This window comes from Alternaria burnsii (genome assembly GCF_013036055.1).
Source record: "Alternaria burnsii strain CBS107.38 chromosome Unknown 746, whole genome shotgun sequence".
Lineage (NCBI taxonomy): Eukaryota > Fungi > Ascomycota > Dothideomycetes > Pleosporales > Pleosporaceae > Alternaria > Alternaria burnsii.
The window spans coordinates 1,952,605-1,976,158 of NW_024066109.1; the positions used below are offsets into that span (position 1 = coordinate 1,952,605).

Consider the following 23,554-nt stretch of genomic DNA (forward strand, 5'->3'; position numbering starts at 1 on the left):
ATGACCCACGTGAGCCCCAGCCATCGTGTTTACATCTCAAGTCTCTCTGCATCCGATCAACACCACACCGCCCCCCACCTTTTTTCGCCCACGACGCATTTTCTGCTTGAATTTTTGCTCCATTCTGATCGCACGCGTTACGCGACTTGATCTATATCACTCACAATGTCCCATTCGTGGCTTCAGAGGAAGCGCAAAGCTGATTTGATTGACCTTGCGCAGAAGGCTAGACTTCCCGAGTAGGCTAGGAAATAATCTTGCGCATGCATCGGAGCACTGACGAGTGGTTTGCAGTGCCGACGGCTATCTGAAAGACGATCTCGTGCAGATTCTTGAAAACCATCTCAACTCCAACGAGGGCATTTTTGCCAAACTTCCCGAGTTTCGCGACTACTATGGCCGAAATGGATCGCCGATAAAGCGCGAACAGTCTTCGCCGGCAGAGCCGTTGACAGCTACCAAAACGACGCGTCGTCGAACTCTTAACAAGGAAGTCTCGTATGTCGAACCTGAATACGCGTCGCGTCACGCGTCGAGGCTAATATGCGCGCAGCCCAGAGTCTACTCCCATCACCACGTCTACCCCCGCCATTACGCCTGAGATTCGCAGCGTTGTGGCGCGTACGCCAAAGCCGAGAGCTGTCTCTCGTCGTGTTTCTGAGATTGTTTCTGAAGTCGAACCCCAAGCCAAAGTCGTTTCGCGCCGCGTTTCCGGAGTGCTCTCTGAAGCCACACCGAAAGCCGTCTCTCGTCGCGTTTCTGAAGTGTTCAATCAAGTCGACATTCCAGCATCACCTGCCCAATTGGCTGAGGTCGCAGACCAGTCTTTCCAAGAAATCCAGACCAAGGCTGGTGAGCTATGGGACAGGACTCGGATCGATGAGCTTAAGGAATTTATTCGCGAAAACGCAAGCTCGGTGGCTACAATCCAGACAATCATCCTGCTTGTGGAAGCTGTAGGACTGCAGTGGAACACACTCGACACAACCCCATTATTCGCCACACCCCCTGCCCTCAGCTCATACTCCAACAGCCAAGACGTCCGAGGACCAAACCTCTATGCGCTCCTCTCGGCTGAGTGGTGGTCACCAGCCACTCTCTGGTCGCTCACTAGCTGGGTGCTACCGCTCATGTTCTCATACTTCTTCAACCTGACTCTTCGCACAAACACCTCGCGCAAGTCTTCGGACCGTCAATATCCTGCTGATCCCCTCATCTTTAACATTGCGCGAGCAATCTTGTCATACAGCGCCTACCGAGAGACTGTCAACATGGCATTCGCACCTAGTGCCTGGGGTCCCTTCTCCGAGTATGCTGTTGCGCGTGTGGGGAACAATGTGCCAGGAGGATACTACGGGCTGCAAATTGGCTCGCTAGTTGGCATACTTGTCAGTCTATACGACGCTGCACTGAAGAAGTAGGCGCTGGCTGGTCTAGACAATGAATATCAACTACCTACGTGCGCAATAGTCTGGTGATACTTGTGTGCTCAACGGCGTTTGGATACACTATACCTTGGATCTTGGGGATGCAACCGCCCTGTATCTGGATGCAGAGGCCAGGACAGGCGTTGAGGGCCGGGAACGAAGAGCTCGCTGGGCATCCTGGGATAACTCGTTGCCTAATTTATTCTTTATTCAATGAACCAATACCGACTTGAATTGACCTCTGGAAAGCAGCGACCACGAGCCACTTGGACACCTCGGCTGTCGCGAGATCCAAGACCCTGAAACTTGTGTGGGGACGGTCGCGCCTGCTATCGATAGCTCCAAGCGCGAAAAGACCACGCCATCACCCCTCTTCCGCTTCTGACATTGAGCAACTCAATACTGCCTAACCTGATTGTTCCACATACACTTGCTTTGTCCACATATCCCAATCGAACTACTTACGAGATGTCGGCCAAATTCATGCAGATGTTGCAGAATATGCAGCAGCGATCGAACCGGTATCTAGCACAAGGCACCATTTGAACGCGCATTGAATTACTAACGCATAGATTTAAGGACTGTGGAAGACATGCGAAACTCTGATGACAAGCTCGCGGGTATGGACGGTATGGAGCTTCGTGGATGGACCCAACAGAATCCTACAGTGCCGAGCCGCGACCTCACAGATCCAGTCGGGCAGACCATTCTTGCTGTATTCAACAAAGAATTTGATGCGCTTCAGAATTACTGCGAAATGATGATCAAGCAACTCGGAGGAACCGAGGAAGCTCGCGAGACTGTCAGACAAGATGTATATTCGAAAAAATGGGGTCCCACCAAAACGCCCATCTACTCAGTCCTATTGCCAGCGCTACATATGCTCCCCAACAACAAGCAAGATCTTTTAGGCGTTGTCAGATATCTAGTCAACGATCTCAAAGTACCAGTCGACGGAAGAGATGTCGTGGGCAGCACAGCACTCTTCTGGGCAATCTCAACCAAACCCTACGTACAACCAGAATTCGCCCAAATTCTCTTCGATGCCGGGGGTTCTGTCAACACTAAGAACCGTTTTGATGCCACGCCGGGTGCCGAAATTGCGCAAGCCGACATCCACGGCGACACGACCAAGAACGTGCAGATGATGAAGTGGTACATTGAGCATGGCGGAGACGTCGTTGCTAAAGACACAGATGGAATGAACATCAAGACCATAGTCGAAATGATGGGTCAAAAGGTGCCGGCTATGACCGAGGTTCTGAAGAACGGACATGGCCCAAGGAAAGAGGGAGATTGCACTAATTGTGGGAGGAGCCCGAAGGAGGGCAAGCCCTTTCCGGCATGTGCAAGCTGTAAAAACGCGAGGTATTGCTCGCAGGAATGTCAAAAGGTGGATTGGAGGATGCACAAGAAGACATGCAAGGCTTCGTAGAGTGTATGGAACGACAGCAGAGGCGAGAACAGACAACGCTCGAGCATTCCGCTCCTTTGCGCGCGTGAGGCAGAGGCAATAGCTATGCGTACGAAGGAGCTTGTATATTTTGAGTTATATCTCTAGAGCAGATACTCAACAAAAATAGAGATAATTTCCTCCGTTAAAAGCTCATTAAGATAGTGGCGATATATATGCTTAGGGTACAAATCAACAACAACGAGCTTCTTCATTGCGAAGCGTTAGATCTCGACGTCTATGGCTACGGAGAAGAGGTACCCTCTCGAAGACGGTCGCGGAAAGCAGTTCAGAATGACAGTAATTCTGCCAAATACAGGCGGTTAAAGCCACAACAAGACAAGTTGTGTGGTACCAGGCTTGCAGCTTCTATCAAGCACTGCATGTAGTCGGAAAGTGGGGCATTGGGAGGCGCTAGCATGCATGCAGTATGATGACTACGTCACGCGTAATGATCTGACCGCCATCCTTAAACTCATGTATCCTTGTCCAAACATTCTTTAGCTGGTGATCACTGTTTTCTCGAAAGGTTTCTGGGTTGTAACAGAATTACTCAAGATGCGATTGAATCCGAATGGCGACGCGTCGACCTTCCCCAAACGTTCAGCCTTGCCACACATTGCTGGCACACCAAAGGACAATGCTTGGTTTTGGGTGAGACTTCTCTTTCACAAACTTCGCATAGAAGATGTGCTAACCTTATCTACCAATATCTCAGGGCGGCCACGACGAACTTGGTCGATTAAACCTCCTCACTCCACAGCGAATAGCAAAAACGACACAAGAAAGTGTTAAAACGGGAGAATCAGTATCACTGGATTTGCCATTGAACATTCCGGGCCCAGCCTTCTTTGGACGAAAAGGATTAAAACATAGCATCAAGAACATAGCCCCTGGCGCTTTCGATGATGAACTAGCATTCAACACGCAGAGCAGTAGCCAGTGGGATGGCTTCCGCCATTTCGCGCATCCAATATATAACTGCCATTACAACGGCGTTATCTCTGACGAAATCATGGCCGATTTGGACAACGATGGAGAAGACGGCGAAGCAGCACCTGAGCGCTCAAGAAAACTCGGTATCGATGCCTGGGCTAAGAAAGGCATCATAGGCCGTGGTATCCTCCTGGATGTATACTCTTGGGTCCAGAAGTCAGGCAAGGCATATGATCCTTTCACCAAACACTCCATAACAGCCGATGATCTTCGTGCATGCGCGGAGTCTCAGGGCACGTCGTTTCAAACAGGTGACATACTCCTAATACGCACAGGATGGCTCTCAACATATAATGCTCTCTCTACTGCCCAGAAATCCGATCGCAGCACCATGCCACTAGATCAACACTTTTACGCCGGTCTTGATGCCACAGATTCCATGAAGGACTTCTTATATGACAACTACTTTGCGGCTGCTGCGACGGATAACGCGAATTTTGAGGTTTGGCCACCAGAGAGCTGGGAGGGGAGTCTACATGCAAGTATGCTTAGCATGTGGGGCATGCCGATTGGAGAGCTTTGGAATCTCGAGACGCTGGCAGAAATGTGTCGGGAGAAGGGGAGGTGGGAGTTTTTGGTTGTCAGTAAGCCGGTTGACGTACCTGGGGGTGTTGGGAGCTTACCGAATGCGGTTGCGATATTCTGAGGAGGGGGGTACAGGTTACAGGAGGGATATTGATGACATGTTGTATAGATATCCCAATAGGAGATTAATGACTTTCTAATGCGTCAGTAGTGTTGGTGTGGTAGTCACAATGGTAGTGCTTCGAACGTCGTTGGATCTGTGCGGTATTCTCAACCTTGTTGGTGACACAGCTTACAATGACGGCTGAAGGCCCTCACACAATACCTTGTTGAATGACACAATGATAAACGCCTTTCGTAGACGGCACGCATGCATTAGCGATAGCCTGCCGCCCGGGATTTCATGTGCCAGAGTTTACTCCAATAACACCGGTACGCGGTTAGCGTCGTAATTGGTAGCTGCGTAGCAGTGGGCCACTCGGGCCAACAGTTCCCGCTCTTGGGGTAAACTCAAGACAGTGGCTGTTTTCTTTTACCAGACCTAAGCTTTTCCGGTCGTGATGATGGTACCGGGTGCGAGCATGTAAAGCTGAATCTTACCTGGATTTTTTTCGAGACTAGAAACTAATTCGATCACATCAGTAAGTTTGGTATACAAGTGAAGAGCACTATTTGGCATGTCCTACAAGTTTTCCATAGCCAAAAATTGACTTTGGAGCTGTATGAGCCATAGAACCATTGGCATCACCTTGGCAGTCATGATTATGTGGATACCCATTGACGATCATAGCAGGAGACTCGATGGTCAGGTAAAGGATGATCATGGAATTGAGTAAAAACCTACATGGTAAGAGGCATACTCTGAGTATGAGTGGGTAGTGAAACAGAGCGAGACAGCTTCTATATAGATTTATCCCATACTGTTGCCCTGTATGTACTCACTGGTGGGCTAGCAGCCTGTAATGCTATATGCTATGTCTGTGGGTCATACTAAACGTGTTGCTTAGCTCAAGTAACGACCATGTCTCCCGTAGCGTCACCCCACAAATTGTCATCGCTGAGGAGTTGTGTTGTGTGAATGACAGTATGGGGTTTCAATATACGGTGACTCCAAGACCAGTACAAAAGAAGCCCGTTGTCTGCTTTGAGGATGCAAAACAAGGTTAGCTGTCTACTGTCTACGAAGAGTACCTACCCCAAATTCAAAAAAACACAACGAAGCCCTGAAAAGATCAGTTCTTGCTATCAATCAAAGACCCAGCAAGTTTTCCATTGATTCATCTGAGACTCTCCGACCATGTCAGGCTCGGATAGAACCCTCCCACCTCTCCCAAATCATCCACGTACTCAGTATACGACGACCACCTATCCACTCGATAGACCAGTCAAAGAATGGAAATGCTACAACCCTGGCAAGGTCTATGCCGAGAATTGTTACATTACAGGCAAGAAAGTTCATGGGGGTGTACACATCAACACGGGCTATCGGACACATTGCCATGTGTGTGGTCATCCACGCTGCGAGAAGAAAGCAGGAGGTTGTGAGATCGTCGACGCCGTTTATCGAGATGTCTGATGTGGAATAAGGACAAGTGAAAGGCAAATGGGTGCTTCTTATAGTCGGTATTGGCGTAAATAGATGTTTGAAAATCCTGACCAGAGTCATTCTTTACTGAACGCTATCGGGTTTGAAGGTTTGTGCAGATTATGTGGACTGCCCGTGTTACACTTCCTGTACCTATATTTGAGCACAGGGTTTTGCGGGAGAAAAGTGCAATCTTGATAGGTTTACAGGACGAACGCTTGATCCGGTAACACCGCCATTAAGTCACGGATTGAGGTGATTGGACTTAGCCGAAGTGGGAATGGTGAGCATGTCGACCTGAAAGTCACTGTACAAAAGCGAAAAGTGTTAGCGAGCAGAGTCCCGGAAGAACTGCAAAGGCATATATCCAGAAGACCGATAGGTTTAGGCGATGGTGTATGGAATTGGAAACTAGCAAGAACTGGCGCTACTGAGTAGGCTAGCTGTGGGGAAATGGCCTTCGAACACGCGAACCGAACGCGACCTCGAAACCTTCTAGAGAGCACCACCGACGCGACGGCGCCCGAAAAGGCACTCTGCGTCAACCCCTTTTCACTCATGGTCACTTTCTTCGACGCGTTATCATTTCCCTCATTGCATTCTGAGTCAAAGGCTCTTGTGCGTGTCGCTGCCCCCTTCGTTCTACAGCACTACGTCATCGACTGTCGCGTTTGAACACTGAGTTCCGAGCCTTTCTATCCTCCACAGACACAATAACATCCTGCCGCATCATCACACCTTCTTGCTCATCCGGAACAAATAGGCTCGACGTGCTGGCATGTTCGTCGGTAGTTGCCCCCATTGTGAGCGACTGCCAATCGGGATGCAAATGCCTGCACGGTGTTTTCCTTCTTTTCTCTGTCCCTTTCGATGACACGGTCACTGTAAAGTCTCCCAGGTCAGAAGGCACCAGTTTCGGATTCGTACTACGCGAATCTTGCCAGGTTGAAGATTTGCGAGAGACCGAGAGTTCAGTGCCTTGGATCTCCGGATATACCAGACCGCTGCCACCAACGCCAATGATGCGCTTGATTCGTGGAACGCTTGCGAGTATTAGGGAGAGACTGGACACAGATCTGGGTACCCGTAAGCTTTGGAAACAGTCGCATGGATTAAACTTACTGAGTCAGGACGATAAGCTCGACTGCATCGCCTGCGTCTCGTCAGATTCCCAGCGCTCGGTGCCTGTCAAGATTACTTACGCGTGGGATTTTGACTAGAAGCTAACCTCAAAGTGGCCCATATTTCACCTCCAGCAACGAATGCTACACTGCAGAGTCAAAACCGCGACGTATTGGAGAGCAGCTGATCGGACGTACATTGCTCGAACACCGAAGAGCATCGCCGCTGCGAAGCTTTTCTCTTTGTCCAACGACAACTTCCAGAGGACCGGAATCATCCAAAAAGCCAGGAAAAGGTCTGTAGTCATGTTGAGTCCTATGACTGCGATCGAAAGGCCACCATTACTACATCGTAGCGAATGTGCAGTCCAACTCGGGATTCCGCATTGAAAAGAGATGGCAAAAATCGAGAATATCGCAAAGATCGTAATCATGCCGAATAGTATAATCTTGGCTCTTCGGGTTTGTGGGACGACGCGTTCGATGAGCAAAGCAGACGACAGCTTTGCGAATACCATCGCAAAGATTACGAGTATCCCGGCAATGTAGGATGCCTATAATCGCTGATTAGTATTGAAGAGCAATTGGCGACGGAGCGGTCAACCTTGAAGAACAAAGAGATGTTCTCGTCACTGAGATCTTTCACGTCCTTTCCTAAGCCACCGCGAATGGTGTATTGCCAACCAACAGTCGCGCCTAGATACACAATCTATGGCGAGGTCAGTATTGTTCGTTCTCTGGAGAATTGGACTGTCCTACAGTCGCCGCAATGATTGCTACGTCGTCAAGACCGGCTTCGACCTTTTGGCTACGACTCTGCCAGAACCGCGCGACCAGCACGCCTGCTGTTACGATCGCCCATGCATAGGTGGAGACGAGGATGAAGCCACCCCTTGTCGTTGTAGCGATGCCACGACCTTCATCCGAACCTGTGGGTACCATCGTGTAAAACTGACAAAATAGTAACGAACATGGAGCCGTGTGGGAACCGACTACGGGGAAACAGTATAGATTATGCTAATCGTTGAAGTATACGTGGAAATCGGATCCGAGGAATGCGCAGCCTATGCTGACCGTTGTAGTATACATCCCGCACGGCTCCGTCTCACTTTCATCGCACCGACTCTCAGCCACGCACTCGGACAGATTTTGGGTACGTATTTGAGACTATTAACCCAAAAGTATAACCCATGGTTGGGCTTCCAACACGAGCCGTTTGAAGGAGGAATATCATTGGTGTGTTTCCATGTTCTTTGAATCCGCCGCATGCTTACTGTCTGTGCATATGCATAGCGGCTAACCCGTTTTCTGCAATCCTCATGTCTATCCGTTGCGCATACCCAGGCCGTACCTCGCTAAAGCGCCTGCTGACGACTCCAACATCACAATCTGCGCGAGGCGTGTCCCAAAGCAGTGTATCCCTTCTCGTTGAGAGATTATAGCCTCACTGTTGGAAGACGAGATCTTGTCCCAGATGGCGTGGGTCCTTCGCCTAGGTAAGCTTGATGGCAATTAGTGAAGCGGAACAGTTCGCTCAACCCTATCTCGATTACTTGTAGATCAGCCCGAGTCGGTGGTATCGCGTACGGACCCCGCAGCACGTTACGTGCAAAAGGAGCCAAATTGCCGTTATTCGCTCCGGACACCATGCGGGCGGCCCCGGGCCCACGCGAGCCTATTTGCTGGAGCAAATATAAATCCCGCGCCCATGCGACGAACGACACGAACATGCCCTTATGAGACGCGTGCCGCGTCGGATTTAGCCTTTTGAGTGTAGCGATGCCGGAAGACTGACCCATAACAGGAACGGGTCATTAATTGAGCTTGATAACATACCCTGCATATATTATCAGGCCCATTCATAGCTGCTCTGGCTAGACAACCCAGTGGATGGGTTACCAATCATTATGACCTGTTGTGTAACGTAGCTCAGCGTCCCTGGTGGACACTTTGCAACGTCTTCTCTTTTCTCCGCAGTTCCGCACGTTGCACACTGACCACTGACCACCGATTTGGGCCCTTTGTGTGCCAGCATGGAGCTCAGCACCTACAAGCCGGATGCTGACCTCGATGTCGCAGAGCGAGGATCCGATCAGAGTGAGAAACTTGGAGTAACTCCCCCAAATGCGCCTGTAGGAGGACGGACGGCAAACCAGCTCGAAGTAAGTATCATATGATCTGCTTGGCCAAGGAGCGTCATTGACGAAAATAGAGGTACATAAATCTTTCTGCTGTGATTAATTTCGCCGTTATCATTCTCGCTTCATGGGAGTCATTTGCAGTGACCTTTCAATTCGCCCTGACCAACGGTGGCCCAGCCTCTATCTTTTACGGCAGTATCTTGGCTGGTATCGGCGCTTGTGCTGTCGGTTTCTCGCTGGCAGAGCTAGCTTCGATGTATGTCTCTACCAACAGATCCAGACTCCATTTAATTTCTCAACAGAGATCCAACCGTCGGTGCTCAGTACCGCTGGTCAGCAAATCTCGCTCCTGCTGCCCCTCGCTTTTGGGGATTATTACAAGGTAGGTCGACATACCCAACCACACCTTCCAGAACTCACACTACAATAGGATGGATCACTGTCGGCGCCTGGTGTTTCGCTTGTGCCGGACCGCCTTCCATTCTTGCGAATATGATCACCTCGTTGGCGATATTTAACAACGAGAATTATATTCCTGAGAGATGGCATACCAGTCTTATCATGATTGCGATCATGATTATTCCCTTCACATTCAATCTTTGGTTTCGAAAACTTCTTGACGCATTTGAAATCACGGGTGGCATACTCCACATATGCCTCTTCGTTGTGGTAATTGTCGTCTTTGTTGTATTTGGACCGCGCAGCGACCCTGAATTTGTCTTCAAGACACTGACATGGCAAGAGTCTGGTTGGAACAATAAGGGTGTGTCTTGGGGTCTCGGCCTTCTGAGTATGACATTTTCCGTCACTGGAGCCGACAGTGTTCTGCACATGTGTACGTCTATGTATCCTGACATATCGCTACTTGGCTGACTAGGTGTGTAGGCGACGAAGTGAAGAAAGTGCGCACGCGCGTGCCGCGCAGTATCATCATTACATGTGTCGCGAACTCAGTCATGCTGGTCATCTTTGCTACGATCCTCCTGTTCTACATGGGTCCACTCGATGATGTCGTCGCTACGCCACTTCCACTGCTATGGGTCATCTACAACATCACTGGCTCGTCAGTGGCAGCCAATGTTCTCACCGCGCTCATAGCGGTAATTTTCTTCTTCGCGCTCTTCAATATCTTTGCTTCAGTCTCGAGACTAGTATGGGTGTTTGCCCGCGATAATGGCCTGCCTTTTTCCAACTTCTTCTCATACGTATGTAGCCTGCTCGGCTTCGCGTGTTGCGCTGACTGACAATATTAGGTCCATCCTACGCTCAAACTTCCGGTAAATGCTCTTCTCCTCGTCGGAACTATCGTAACCTGTCTGTCCCTGATCTATATCGCCAGCGCAACCGCCTTCAACGCGCTCATCTCCCTCCAAGCATTCGCCCTGCATATATCTTACTTCTTTCCGATCCTGTTCATGCTGCTGCGTAAGATTCGAGGGCCATCTCCGCCATACGGACCATTTAAGATGGGTGTTATCGGTGTACCTGTCAATATGTTTGCGCTATGTTACCTAGTTTTCGTCGTCCTTTGGATGCCGTTTCCACAGGTTTTGCCGGTCACAGGAGATAACATGAACTATGCAGGGCCCATATTCGGTGCTGTAGTGCTCGGGGCCCTCGCACATTGGTTCATTAGTGGGCATAGGACGTTTAAGATGCCCGTCATCCGGTATGAGTAGGAATAGAGTTGCATCAAATCTGGTTATACTGGATATGTTGTTCGGTATGATGCAGATTTCGGAGTAAGATCAATCGACAACTGAGTGTCGTGTAGATAGAAGAAATGAAGAGCAAGGGGTGTCTCTTATACGGCGTTAGCTTTTCTCCTATTGGTTAGAGTGCCCCACGAGTAGCCGTCCGGCGCAGGGCGGGATCCTCAGCTCCACACACCCTTCGTCACACCAACTGGCTAGCATGCCCCGCCACACACCTGCATACGGCCGCACTGTAACGTGATCGGAGGAGTGGATACAAAGAAGCAGCAATGAAGGACGTCTTGGCGGTTTGCCTGTCTGTTATGTGAAATACCCGAAACCCGCATGATTGGCCTTCTGTACAGCGATCTTCGCCTTTGCGAAGGTTGTTTACTCGCGTTACACAGGGCTGACGGGACGACGTCAGATGCTGACGGCTTCAATGTATAAGGAGAGTGGGCAGAAGGAGTGTGAGCACAGTGTGTATAGAACAGACCCTGATATTTCATATTCAGTGCTTTACCAGACCCATTACCATTTGCCCAATCTTCGTACGCCTGTATTGCTATATCGATTTTGGCCTACAATGGCTCCGATCCTTCCTCCTGTGCCGTTACCCGGCCTCTTTATAGTCCCTGGTTGGACGGCTCAGCACCAAGAGACCTTTCTCATGAAGAACGAAGACACCCCTAGAGGCAAGTGTCAAAGTTTGGTCAGCTATCTCACACCCGACGGCAAAGCTGGAGCTCCATTTCTTCAAATCAAAGAAGAAGAATCGGATGTCATCCTATTCAAGACGATGGAAGGACAAGAGGCGATGCGGATCAATGTTGAGAGGCACAACATAAAGCTCAAGACTGAGTATAGGGCATTGCGGAGTGCGGATGCGAAGGCGATATGGGATGTCCATCTGAAGATCTCATGGAGAGTGCCTAAATGGGGTATGCCGTTTCCTCGATCATCTTTGCTCCTCCTGAGTCCTTTCTCCCGACTAACGTGTGTTCTTATTAGACCTCACAGTCCATGACAAGTACCTCGAAAACCAGAATATCGGGTTCGAGAAAGACGTCGCCGGTGAAGAGAAGGGTCTCGTCGCCAATGGTAATCCAGTTATGACTGTCTCTCGACATGCTAAGTGGGCACATCGGCATGCCGAATGGGAGGTTCAAGTAGCGCCGGGTATGGATCTCTTGTTAGCGCTAGGCATGGCGTGGATCCGGTCAGACCAGCAGAAGACAGCCGATGCCGCATCGGGCACGGTCATCATGTTTTAGAATGACCAGCTTGAGAAGTTATGCCTTGAAAGTGGCAGGACCTTTTTCATGTATCAGAAACATCGTGTCTCTTACTCATCCATAATTGTCGCGAGTCCACATTCTAGCCATTCCCTTGGAGCTGTTCGCGCGCTCGTGTGAGTATGATCGCTCGGGTAGGCATCCGATCGTTGGTAATGCTGTGACTTCATCCCCTAAGACGCTTTGTCTATCGTGAGACCTGGCCATAGCGTCCGGAACTTCGCGTAGTTCTACGGCATTCTTTTGTTGACCATATGGAGGTCGGGAGAGTACAACACCCGCATCACTGTAATTACTCATCGCAGAGTTCAGACGGCGGGAGCCAGTTCGCGCGTGTGAGAAGTGTGAAGTGAGGGGTGATGTTGCAACCCAAGGCCAGCGACCGCTCATGATACTCTTCCTGGGCCCGAGCTGAGGCTCACTCTGGTCGGCACCCAGCGAGATCCAACTCCAGCCCGAAGGTTTGCGCCATTCCTTCTGGGACGGTCGTGCTACCGGAAGTCCCTGCTTTGGATCCGAGTTGCTCTGCTTCGATTGCTTCGAAGGATGGGTGACATAGGAAAGAAATTCTTTGACGCTTCCAGGCAACAGTTTAACCACTAATACCCGGATGGATGGTAGCGATACGCAAACGAAGCCTGCCGCAAGCTCGAGCTCCGTCCAGATGGTGACAGGAACGTAATCCCAAGTGGGATCCATAGAGATCTTGAACTTCGTCAAGGTGTGAAGACGAATGATAGTTGCGATGCACCCGAAAGTGCCAATGGCAAACATGAAGCTTACCGCAGCCTTGCGATAACGTTTCATCTGCAGCTTTCGGATGAAGAACAATGGTAGGACCAGTAGAATAATGTCTTGCGCAATGGCACTTGCGGAGTTTGCGTATGCGATGGCCTGGAGGTCCAAGCACTTTCCTTTTATATCTCGATTCCAGAAGGACTCGACCGGGTCGCATATGAAGACCGTCAAGAAAAAGATTATAATCGAGTTGATGATGATTGCGGTCAAAACAACATAAGCCGTGATTCGAAAACTTGTCGTATGGAAGATTTCGAGGTAGAAGAGGACGAGGGAAACCTTGATGAGGCCAAGAACGATCACATAGGTCGACCAGCATATAAAGACTGGCTTCTATTAGCATACTGATGCTTCCGAAGATAGCAGGCATTATGGAACGTACAGAACCGGAGAATAGGTAGCAACGCTCCATCTTCGAGATTCCACAAATGCTCACCAAAGCCTCGTTCGGTCACTGTATTGTGTTAGCTGTGGTCTATGCTAGGTGGCGGTTGTGTCAACTTACTGGCGAGGGCACATCCTACAGGCAGTGCGCAAAATACGATGGCACAGACAACAATATAGTCGTCGAGCGCCAGCCTTTTATTTACCAGCTTTCCTGCAATTCGAAGGCATACAAAGACGACAGCTATGGAATATATGATGCCAGTCCACATGAAGATGTCGAACCGCTGCGACTCTTTGGAGAGATTGCAAAGATCAGCCTGGACCCTAGCAGTCTCCAAACTGTCCTGCATGGTGCAGTTCGCAAGCATGCATGTCGAAACTTTTGCTGCAATCTCGGTATTGCTGCAGATACATGCGGTATCATCTAGGGCACAGCCGCTTGTGGGAACGGTGGATATCATGCAGAGAAGCTACATATCGTTAGCAATAATACCAGACAACGTAGTCAACCACGTACTCCGCATGCGGGGATATCGGCAATGCCCAATTCCCTTGTATCCATGTGAGTGCCCAACGCATGTACATGGCTGAAGGTCAGAACCAAACAGATGACTGAAATCAGCGCATAAAGATGCATGTTGCGAATGGTGGCCGCACGAGATGGTAAAGCAGACAAAACATGAAGTCTGGTTAGCAGCACCAGCGAGTTTTCATCAAGACAGATGGCGAATTGGTCTAGGAGATGCGGCGCATTCCAGTGCTGTCAAACTATGTCTTCAAATCTCCTATCGGAGATGGCTTGGGAAGCGTGTTTGGGCTCAGTGTAGTGCTCCGATATTGGAGCCAATCATGTAGGATGGCCATTCTACCATAGCGCGACCGAGATGTTGTACTTCGAGTAGTCTTGCGCCGTCGAAACGGCTTGACTCAGGATTAACCACGGCACATTGTCATGCGAACCAACGCCGTCGGCAGTCGTTGAGACCATTGCGCATTAACCACAGCCACCTGGTTCTCTGCTGCAGGGACAAAGCTTGCGTGGCCAGTCTAACGGCGCTTCTCGGCTGTCCGCATCTTTGCCACGCGATATCCGCATGGCTTTACTGGTTAGTGTTATGACTGATGGCGTTCCGGAGACAAAGAAGGTTTGCGCTACATGAAGCTGTGGACGGAGTTTGCCATGCACAGTATCTTCACGCGACGAAAGGCGTACGGCTGGTTAGGGGCATAGCAGATCGAGTGCGACGCGACACGTCTATCAACATTGCGAAGACGGGTAAGTAAATCGAATTGATAATGTTGCAATGGCGGCGCAGTGGCTTTACTTCAGGACGCGCAAGGGAGGTGAACTTTGTGCGGGAAGGTTGAAACACGAGGGGTTGGGGAAAGGAGGAGGGTTTCATGTGCTTACATCATCGCCAAGGCGAATCCGGGGAAATGCTGCGTCCCCAGTTCACATGCATGCAGCTCGGCACATTGCCGTGCAGTTTCATCGAAGTTTGCGCAAAACTTAACTGACAGCCGCTAATTGTGGGCTGATCGCCACATGCATGAGTTTATGGATCTCCAGCTGTCAAAACCTTGATAGGTTAGAGACCCCGGAGCAGATGACCTCCCACTGTCCGTGCTGTGCTTGCGCCGAATCTTCATAGGTATTGGAACCGCTCGCGACACTCAATGCAATTGTGCTGATCGTCTTGCATCGAACCGAAAGTTTTGCGCCAGCTCTCAAGTTTGGTACGTTTCTCCAAGATAGCTTCACATGTGTACAATAGCGTTCGAGGGAACTGCACCATCGTCACTCTATTCGGCTCATCACCAGCCTCCTGCATGCGTCCACCAACTGTCACGTATCAACATCAGCCAACGAACAGTCCTCAAAGCATCATTCACACCGCTCAAGTGCGACGCGCACATGTGTCTTGGTTTAGGTGATACCCGGATAAAGCAACGATGCAAGACAAAGACAACAGTGCGGGGCAATGCGCTCGACGCGTTGAATAGCAGACGGTGCCGTTAACTGGAACAACCGCTACGCCCTAGCCACATCGAGGATTGCTGCTATCCTATTCCGATTCAGACATGCGGGATAGCTCACAAAAGGTTAGAGACCGTCAGCTCCTAGGGCTTTCGCGCTTTGCGAACCACAAGGCTGGACTCCTTGACACACATAGTCAATCTTCAGCTTCCAGAGACGGCCCGCAACTTTCACCATGATCGCAGCTTTGTTGCAGAAGTGCTCTGAAATCCGCCTTGGCAGAGACTCTAGATATACATCGGTGCTGGCTATTCATGCCCAAAAAGCTTCAGGAGCATGAAGAACTGGTTTGGTGCTATGCTCTCGGCACCCAGTCACAGATTCGGACATCTTATGCATTTCTTATAGCAATCTACGGCTTACAACAAACCAACGCCAGCGCCGAAGGGTGTGGGCGTGTAGATACGCTTGTTTTTACTCAGCCTTATCCTACTTACTAAGCTCGATCTTAAAGTATACGCCAGTATTTTCACAAGAGATATTCAACATGGAATGCTACGTATACCTTCAGGGTGTGGTATAGTTAGGGTACAAACTAGAAGAAACGGGCTTCTTGTGCGTAGTGTTTATAATCTCGACAACTCTATCCTCTACCCATCCTCAGATAGACTCCCTAACGAGAGACGATGGGCGCCTTGTTGCTGCCGGGAGCACGGGTGTAGAGTTTCTTGGACATAGGTAGAAAAGAATACAGTGCGAATGTGCGGTCAACCCTAAACTCAGGCCCAAGCGGAAGGTCATGATAAGGGCTTAACTCTTCATCGGAGAGGGATAGTCGAAAGTTGCGAACGATTCTTTGCTGCGAAATGTATACCTAGAGATATAGTGCAAGTCAGAGATCTTGTCTAAACGTAGAGCCTGACAGGCGTCAGCTTAGTTTCTGTCAACCCATAAATCAATATTAGGACAGGTATTAAGGGAGTCTATAAAGATTGCTTAGTCTAGGACAGTACGAGAGTCAAAGTAATAAGATAAGTTCTAATATGCGAGATTATAAGACATGAAAAGCAGGTGTTATCAAGTGCTGAAAGAATGTATCTCTTATCTTGTATGGAGTTAGTAATATTACATGCGGTGATGAGATCAGAGGGCCTGGGGAGACTCGGGGTTTGCGGTCTTTCAACGACCTCGGCACGCTATCTCTGCTAGCGTCAAAACCTACCTTGGATTCTGAGCCGAGCAAGGAGGTGGGACTGTAGCGCAAACACTCTTCTGTTTTCATCATCGCCAGACACTGCGACGCCCTTCGTCAACTGCGACCTCTTCAACGCAAAAGCCTACGTTTCCCTCAAGACTGCGATGGAGACCACCCACGTTTCCCGCTTTCGCCGTCATGCCTAGACTGGTCGAATATCGAAGCTATAGTCGAGCAGAATATCACGGTTCCCATTGGCGTCGAGGTTCCCATCGGCGTCTATATCCTAGCCGACAAATACGAGATTACTCCTCTTATCCACTCTGTGACGCCCAAGATCATATTGGCGTCTATAACCTAGCCGAAAAACACGAGATTACTCTTGTCTCATCCGTGGTTCTCAGCCTTGCTTCGCCAGTCTTTGCCACCATGTTCGACGGTCGCTTCTCCGAGGGTCAGAGTCTTTCTCCGGCTTCGCCACGTACAGTACCGCTTTCGGACGACGATCCTGAGTGTATCACCATGATCTGCAAGATCGGACAACGAGCCTGAGTGTATCACCATGATCTGCAAGATCGGACAACGAGCCTGAGTGTATTACTATGATCTGCAAGATCGGATAATAATCCTAAGTGTATTACTATAATCTGCAAGATCGGATAATAATCCTAAGTGTATTACTATAATCTGCAAGATTGGACAACAATCCTGGGTGTATCACCATGATCCGCAAGATCGGACGACGAGCCTGGGTGTATCACCATGATCCGCAAGATCGGACGACGAGCCTGAGTGTATTACTATGATCCGCAAGATCGGACAACGATCCTGAGTGTATCACCATGATCTGTAAGATCGGACACATGCAGACGTCGCAACTTCCGGCCACGCTCACCTCTCCATTCCTCTCCTCTCCTCCACCGTGCCTCCAACCTCGAGGTTGCCATACGCACTCATGGTGGGTCTCTGCACGCAAATCTCATGGCTGATCGGTCTACTTAGATGGGTCTTGCGAGTGTGTCGGTTTTTCACTTTAGCTCTGACCGACCATGCGAGGCGTCTCCAGCAGCTTCGCTTCGTACAGTTGATAGAGAGAATTTGCCCATGGAAGATGTTATGGCAGATACGATCGAAGGTCGGTGCCTCGCTCTACAAGCGGCTGGAGTAAGATGACACTCTCTTTATCTGGAAGGGGCACTTCGAGCACATATCAAGCCTCTAGTGCTGTCACGACAGCTGAAATAAGAATCTAGCGATGGTCACAGTAGTATATGCCTGGGGAGTACAAGCTGACACATGTTCTCTCTTTGCGGTCATTTGTATCTATCCAGGTGCCGTATCGTCTTCCAGAACATACTCCAAAGCAATGAAGTTGCTGCCGGCATGCATGACAGGTACCAGCTTCAAGCTTGTGAACTGTGTTGTCACAAGATGGTTCGTGGGTAATCTTGTGTATTAGGTCTGTATACGCTGGGTATGCACGTTGCTGGGTAGTTGTGCGACGCAATGTCGAAGTTAGCCTTCGGTAGGCTCCCGAGGTAGGTGTTGATTGTATTAAGCAAACCCGGCCGGGGGGGTGGTCGCTCGGAGCTACTATCCGGGAGGTCTATCGAATAGTCTCGGTACCGGTAGTAGGGGGGTGAGACGGACGATTATGAACGAGCATCAGCTACCATTCTGTCACATGTGTGATTGACTCCTACCAACGCCATTCAACCTTAGTCGTGCTGAAGGTGATGCTGAGGTTGGCGTTGATGGGCTAGATGCATACTTTGCTGATTGTTCTGATGGCCGTGACGATGAAAACAGGTTTGACGACTACATCTCTAGTGCTGATGTTACGTGAGAAGAAATTGTCACGTGAAAACCTTTAGGGTGCACTATTCGATCTGTAATGTTTGATAGACCAACACCCAGGCCTTGCTGACATACGAATACCTAGTATACTATCAAGCGGTCTCTTTCCTTGACTGTCAAAGGTTTTGAAGGCCACTAGCCATTCCGATTTGATCTACCCAGCTTCCCCAAGAATTATATTGGCGGCCAAGAATGTTGTAGAGTGTAGCCAGGGAAGAAAGAGGGGGTAGAGGGTTTGGTATAGGCGGAATCTTAAGCAGACCTAGGGGTGGCTAGGAAGCTAGAACATCATCAGGACATCCTGATTTTACCGGATTGGGGGTAGCTGTCTGTACCTGTCTTTCCACTAGACATCCTGACATCCTGCTGGAACCTGGACTTCGATGTTTGGCTTGGATCTCTACTTGGCGGAATGTTCGGGGTCAGATCTGCAAGCTTGTTCAGATCAGGCGCGACTCCCCCATATCCTCTTCAAATGTGTTCTCCTGCGCCAGCTGCGAGTGTGAGATTTGTGCAATCCAAGGACACATGCATTACACGCTGCTTCGTCCGCGACAGGTATGTAAGGTTTCAATCGGTCGGAACTTGCGAAGGATGGCGTGACGTGCGACGATACAAAGCATCAGCGTGGTGGATTTCGACGGCAAAGGCGGGCAACACGGGTGCTGTCCACCTCAGTCCAAAGAAACTTAAGCTCGTGCGTTGAAAAGGTCACAGTTGATGAAGGGCGTCGCAAGGTCTGACGACAACGGAAACTCCACCGCGATCGCCTGGTACGAGTCGTCGAGTATGATGTCGCGCTACTTGCAAGTTTCGTGGGTTAGAGTCAGATAACAGCAGCCGTATGTTCTATCATTACTGCGCTCTTTGTTAAATCTTGCAATGAACCGTATTGTAACCACTGTTTTATCCTTGGTAGTTCTGACGCGAATGCGGCGTAGGCGCAAGTATACAATCGGCTTCGACATATTAAGAGTACTGTGCAACGATGAAAATTGAGTTTGGGAATAAAGGACGTGTAAGTGATATGGGGCATAAGATTGGGCTGGACAGTACAAGAGTTGAAGTAGTAAGATGGATGTTGATATACAAAGTCACAAGGCATAAGAGGCAAATGTTCTGAAGTGTTGGGGGAATCTATTCTCTATCTTGTACGAGATGGAATCAGATGAAGGGAAACCATGCAAGTTTTGTACCGTGACGCCGACCATGAACACATTACTCGTAGGCTCATATCGAATAAGCCTGTCATGCAACCCATGAACTCTCTTGCCATAAACCAAAACCGGAAGGAAACTTTTCGAAAAGGGCGGCGATACGTTTAGTCGTCCTCATCGGAGAAGACCTCCTCGCCACGCTTGCGGCGGGCCATGCGGTCCTTCTTCTTCTTGCGCATCTCAGAGGAAGTGAGCTTGGCCTTCTTCTTTTGACTGTTAAAAAGTTAGTTGAACTTGTATCATGACTCTGGAGACGGAAAAAAACTTGCCTGGCTATTTTGTTACCCTGTTTATGAAAGTTAGCATAAGTTCAAGTAGGATAAGAGGGGAGGGAGAGAGGGGGGGGGGGAGGGGGGTGCGGATCGCCGGGGGGCGGAAAGCCGGGAGGACGGGGAGGGAATAGGTAGGAAAGTGCACGGACCATTGCATCGAACTGAAACGTTAAATTAGCATATATTAGACAGTATATTGAGTGGGTGGATGACTTACCTTCTCCTCTTCTTCACCATCGTCCTTGGCAAGACGGGGACCGGCACCCTGACCTTGCACCCAGTTGTGACCGGAAGGTGTCATGCGACCGTCCATGACGGCCCAGACTTCCTCAGTGAGGTTGGCAGTGAACTCAGCAGAGTGAGTAATGATGATAACACCACCCTCGAAGGTCTTAATGGCCTTGGAAAGGGCACCAAGGGAGTCACGGTCCAGGTAGTTAGTGGGCTCGTCAAGAACGATCAAGTGAGGACGCTGCCATGAGCAAGCAGACAGGACGACCTTGACACGCTGACCACCAGAGAGACCGCGCATACGGGAGTGAGAGACAAGCTCAGCGTCAAGACCAAAGTTGGCGCAGTGAGCCTCAATCTCCTTACGGACCAGAGGACGGAACTGACCGCTGGCAAGAGCCTCCTTCTGGTCAACCTCGGCGACCATCTTGGCGTGGGAAGCCATGATCTCGGAACGGGGAATCCAGGCGTTGTCAGCAGACATCATGGGTGTCCAGCGCTCGTTCTTCATGCCGACGTTCTCTCCGAGAGCGAACGAACACTCGTACTCGTAAGAGTTCTTGAACTTCCTGCGGGAGTTGATGCCGATGACGCGACGCTCGGTACCCTCGATCTTGTAGATCTTGTCCATGGCCTTCTCGTCCTCCTCGGTGACGATCTTGTTGGCACGGTCCATGGTCTCACGGTCCTCACCAGTCTGGAAACGCCATTGGATGTACTCGGAAGGAGTCTTGTCGAGGTGGTGGTCGATGTGGGCGAAAGCGTGCTGCTTAATGTAGGCGATACGGATGTTCTCGTGGTGGTAGATCTCACCCTTGGTGGGGACAAGCTCACCAGTCAAGACGTTGACAAGGGTGGACTTTCCGGCACCGTTGGGACCGATGACGGCAATACGGGATCCGAGCGAACATTGGAAGGTAATGTCCTCAATCTGGGGCTTGGAGGTACCCTCGTACTGGAAGCTCATGTTGGTGGCACGGAGAATGGCCTTGGCCTTGGTCTTGACACCCTCAAGGAAACCGGGCTCGGGGAACTTGAACTCCATGTCGGAGGCAGCCAACTCGTGGTAAGACTTGGCAGCAGGCACACGCTTGACGAAGTCGTCAAGGTTACCACGGTAGCGCTTAAGCTTGAAGCGCTCGTAGTGGATGACGTGCTGAATGACGTTGTTCAAGAACTTGCTGTCGTGGGAGATGACAATGGATGTGCAAGGAGAGCTGGTGAGGTAGTCCTCGAGCCACTTGACGTTCTTGACGTCCAAGTGGTTGGTGGGCTCGTCGAGCAACAGAATGTCGGGCTTCTCGAAGACGGCACGAGCGAGAGCAAGCTTCATCTTCCATCCACCAGAAAGGGCACCAATGGTACCGTTGTACATGGCGTCGGTGAAACCGAACTCGTTGAGGGTAGACTTGACCTCAGACTCGGGGGTCTCGACACCGACGGCCTTGAGCTTGTTCATGGTCCACTCAATAACGGTCATCTCAGTGTCAGCAGAGTCCAAGTCGTGCTCGACGTACACGGTCTTGACCTCGTTTTGCTTGGGGAAACCCTCGACCTGCTCGTTGTTGATAGCGCGCATGAGGGTGGTCTTTCCGGAACCGTTGGGTCCAAGGAGACCGTAACGCTGACCACGCTTGAGACGGAGATGGGTCTGGTTGAGCAGAATCTTAGCACCGTAGGCCAAGTTGAATGTGCAGTTGCAGAGGTCCTCGCCCTCCTCCTCATCGGGCTCAACGGCGCGCTCAGCAGCGGCACCGGGGAGAGATCGCTTGCGGGTGTCCTCAGTGACCTCCTTGGCCTTCTCGTCGCCGACAAGGACGGCAACGAAAGGACCGGCGTTAGCCTGCCAGTTCAGAGGCTCGTAGTCCTTCTCGTCGATCAGCTGACCACCAATGGCACCAACGTAGTTGACGACAGGGGTGAAACGGTCGTCGATCTTGATGCTGGAGGGGATGGCAGCCTTGAGGTGGTTGGCGATGGTGGAGATGTCACCAGACTTCTCGATCTCGGGAGCCTTGCCGTTCTCGACGTGACCAACACGGATGAGGGTGTCGAGACCCTGGCGGGTCTTCTCACGAGCCTCGGGGTCAGCCAAGTTGTCGTAGTTCTTCTCAAGCGCGGGCATGAGACGGGGCAAGAAAGCGGCGACAATCTGGGGGTCCTCGACAAGCTTGCACATGTTGTCGATAATGACGGCAGACTTACGCTTGATGGCAGTCTCGCGCTCGACGAGACCACGCTCAAGCAGGGGAACCATGATGGCGAGGGTGGGCTCGTGGACGTCAGTGACGAAAGTGGTGGCACCGAGCAAGTGAACGGTCTCGGGGACGTTCTCAGGCTTAGCGATACACTTGATGAGCTCGGGAATGAAGCGCTCGATATCCTTGTTGGAGATCAAGGAGCAAAGAACCTCCATGGTGGCGTAGGCAGCCTTCTTGACCTCAGGCTTGGTGTCCCACATGGCACCCGAGATGACGGGAATCAGGTCGGGGACACGGAAAGCCATCTGTGCGGGGGCGCTCTTGGTGAGGACCTCGATGCACTTGAGGTCGGTCATCTTCTCGGGCCACTTTTGTGCGTTCTCCAGCGAGTGGATGATGTGGGGGATGATGGCCTTGACGGCGTTGGGGTTGGCGGCGCTGACGATGGACTCGGCGGCGGTCTGAGCAGCGACCTTGACGCCGCTCATCTTGTCACCGACCGCGGCCAGCACGTCCGGCAGGAGAGAAACGAGGTAGGGCTCGACAGAGGCGGAGACGTGCGAGTGCTGGGCGATAGCACGGATGGCATCGAGAGCGCGCTCACGGGCGACGGCATCCTTCTTGCTGGCAAGTTGCTTCTTAAGCACCTGGACAGCCCTGGGCGAGTTGTTAGAGACTGCAACGTGGCAAGCGAGAGGCAGAAGGGGGGAACATACTTGGTGGGAGCGTCAGCCTCCTCAATGTCGCCGTTGATGAAGGTGGCGATGGCCTGAGCAGAGGCGTTGATCTCGTCCTGGGCCTTGGACACGGTCAACTTCTGCATCATCTCCTCAAGCGCCTTGAGCGACTTGGAGTTCTCGGACTTGATGTCCTTGGCATCGTGCGAAGCAGCAGGCGCCATTTTGTCGGTGATGTGTGGAGGGGGAGAGGTGTGTAGAAAGAAGGTGGGTGGAGGGGCGGTGGTCCTTATATGGACTTAGGCGGCGGGGCCTAAAAAACTTTTGGCGTGAAAAGATAGAGTGAATCTATCCGGGGGTATCAAACAACAGGCGCGAGAAACGTGACTCGCAACCTTTCTAATACCTGACGCAACGACACAAAGAAGGGAAAGTACTTTGGGTCAGCCCAGAGGGAGAGTGAGTGTGGAGAGGTGGCAGTAAAGGTTATGGAGGGGCTTTTTA

At 50.8% G+C, this 23,554-nt stretch overlaps 7 protein-coding genes across 7 annotated transcripts; 4 read left to right on the forward strand and 3 right to left on the reverse strand.

Annotated features, from left to right (window-relative positions):
* Positions 1 to 165: 165 nt before the first annotated feature.
* On the forward strand, positions 166 to 1,421 carry GT037_003215 (uncharacterized protein; the record flags this gene model as incomplete). The annotated part of the gene is made up of 3 exons (XM_038928262.1): positions 166 to 239; positions 295 to 498; positions 554 to 1,421. 3 exons carry the CDS (start codon positions 166 to 168, stop codon positions 1,419 to 1,421), a joined length of 1,146 nt encoding a protein of 381 aa, XP_038789540.1.
* A 474-nt stretch (positions 1,422 to 1,895) lies between these two features.
* Positions 1,896 to 4,522, forward strand: GT037_003216 (uncharacterized protein; the record flags this gene model as incomplete). The annotated part of the gene is made up of 4 exons (XM_038928263.1): positions 1,896 to 1,948; positions 2,007 to 2,667; positions 3,385 to 3,534; positions 3,599 to 4,522. The coding sequence occupies 4 exons, from the start codon at positions 1,896 to 1,898 to the stop codon at positions 4,520 to 4,522; spliced, it is 1,788 nt and encodes a 595-aa protein (XP_038789541.1).
* A 2,119-nt stretch (positions 4,523 to 6,641) lies between these two features.
* GT037_003217 (uncharacterized protein) lies at positions 6,642 to 8,049 on the reverse strand (the record flags this gene model as incomplete). Its single annotated transcript, XM_038928264.1, has 6 exons — positions 6,642 to 7,062; positions 7,109 to 7,139; positions 7,189 to 7,256; positions 7,306 to 7,661; positions 7,712 to 7,816; positions 7,867 to 8,049. The coding sequence occupies 6 exons, from the start codon at positions 8,047 to 8,049 to the stop codon at positions 6,642 to 6,644; spliced, it is 1,164 nt and encodes a 387-aa protein (XP_038789542.1).
* Positions 8,050 to 9,140: 1,091 nt separating this feature from the next.
* GT037_003218 (amino acid transporter) lies at positions 9,141 to 10,927 on the forward strand (the record flags this gene model as incomplete). Its single annotated transcript, XM_038928265.1, has 6 exons — positions 9,141 to 9,269; positions 9,320 to 9,504; positions 9,551 to 9,630; positions 9,679 to 10,083; positions 10,134 to 10,453; positions 10,502 to 10,927. 6 exons carry the CDS (start codon positions 9,141 to 9,143, stop codon positions 10,925 to 10,927), a joined length of 1,545 nt encoding a protein of 514 aa, XP_038789543.1.
* Positions 10,928 to 11,528: 601 nt separating this feature from the next.
* GT037_003219 (uncharacterized protein) lies at positions 11,529 to 12,216 on the forward strand (the record flags this gene model as incomplete). Its single annotated transcript, XM_038928266.1, has 2 exons — positions 11,529 to 11,883; positions 11,954 to 12,216. The coding sequence occupies 2 exons, from the start codon at positions 11,529 to 11,531 to the stop codon at positions 12,214 to 12,216; spliced, it is 618 nt and encodes a 205-aa protein (XP_038789544.1).
* A 75-nt stretch (positions 12,217 to 12,291) lies between these two features.
* Positions 12,292 to 14,059, reverse strand: GT037_003220 (cytidine and deoxycytidylate deaminase zinc-binding region; the record flags this gene model as incomplete). The annotated part of the gene is made up of 4 exons (XM_038928267.1): positions 12,292 to 13,361; positions 13,418 to 13,489; positions 13,541 to 13,892; positions 13,940 to 14,059. 4 exons carry the CDS (start codon positions 14,057 to 14,059, stop codon positions 12,292 to 12,294), a joined length of 1,614 nt encoding a protein of 537 aa, XP_038789545.1.
* Positions 14,060 to 19,773: 5,714 nt separating this feature from the next.
* Positions 19,774 to 23,274, reverse strand: GT037_003221 (elongation factor 3; the record flags this gene model as incomplete). The annotated part of the gene is made up of 5 exons (XM_038928268.1): positions 19,774 to 19,875; positions 19,935 to 19,955; positions 20,091 to 20,102; positions 20,159 to 23,030; positions 23,090 to 23,274. The coding sequence occupies 5 exons, from the start codon at positions 23,272 to 23,274 to the stop codon at positions 19,774 to 19,776; spliced, it is 3,192 nt and encodes a 1,063-aa protein (XP_038789546.1).
* Positions 23,275 to 23,554: the final 280 nt, after the last annotated feature.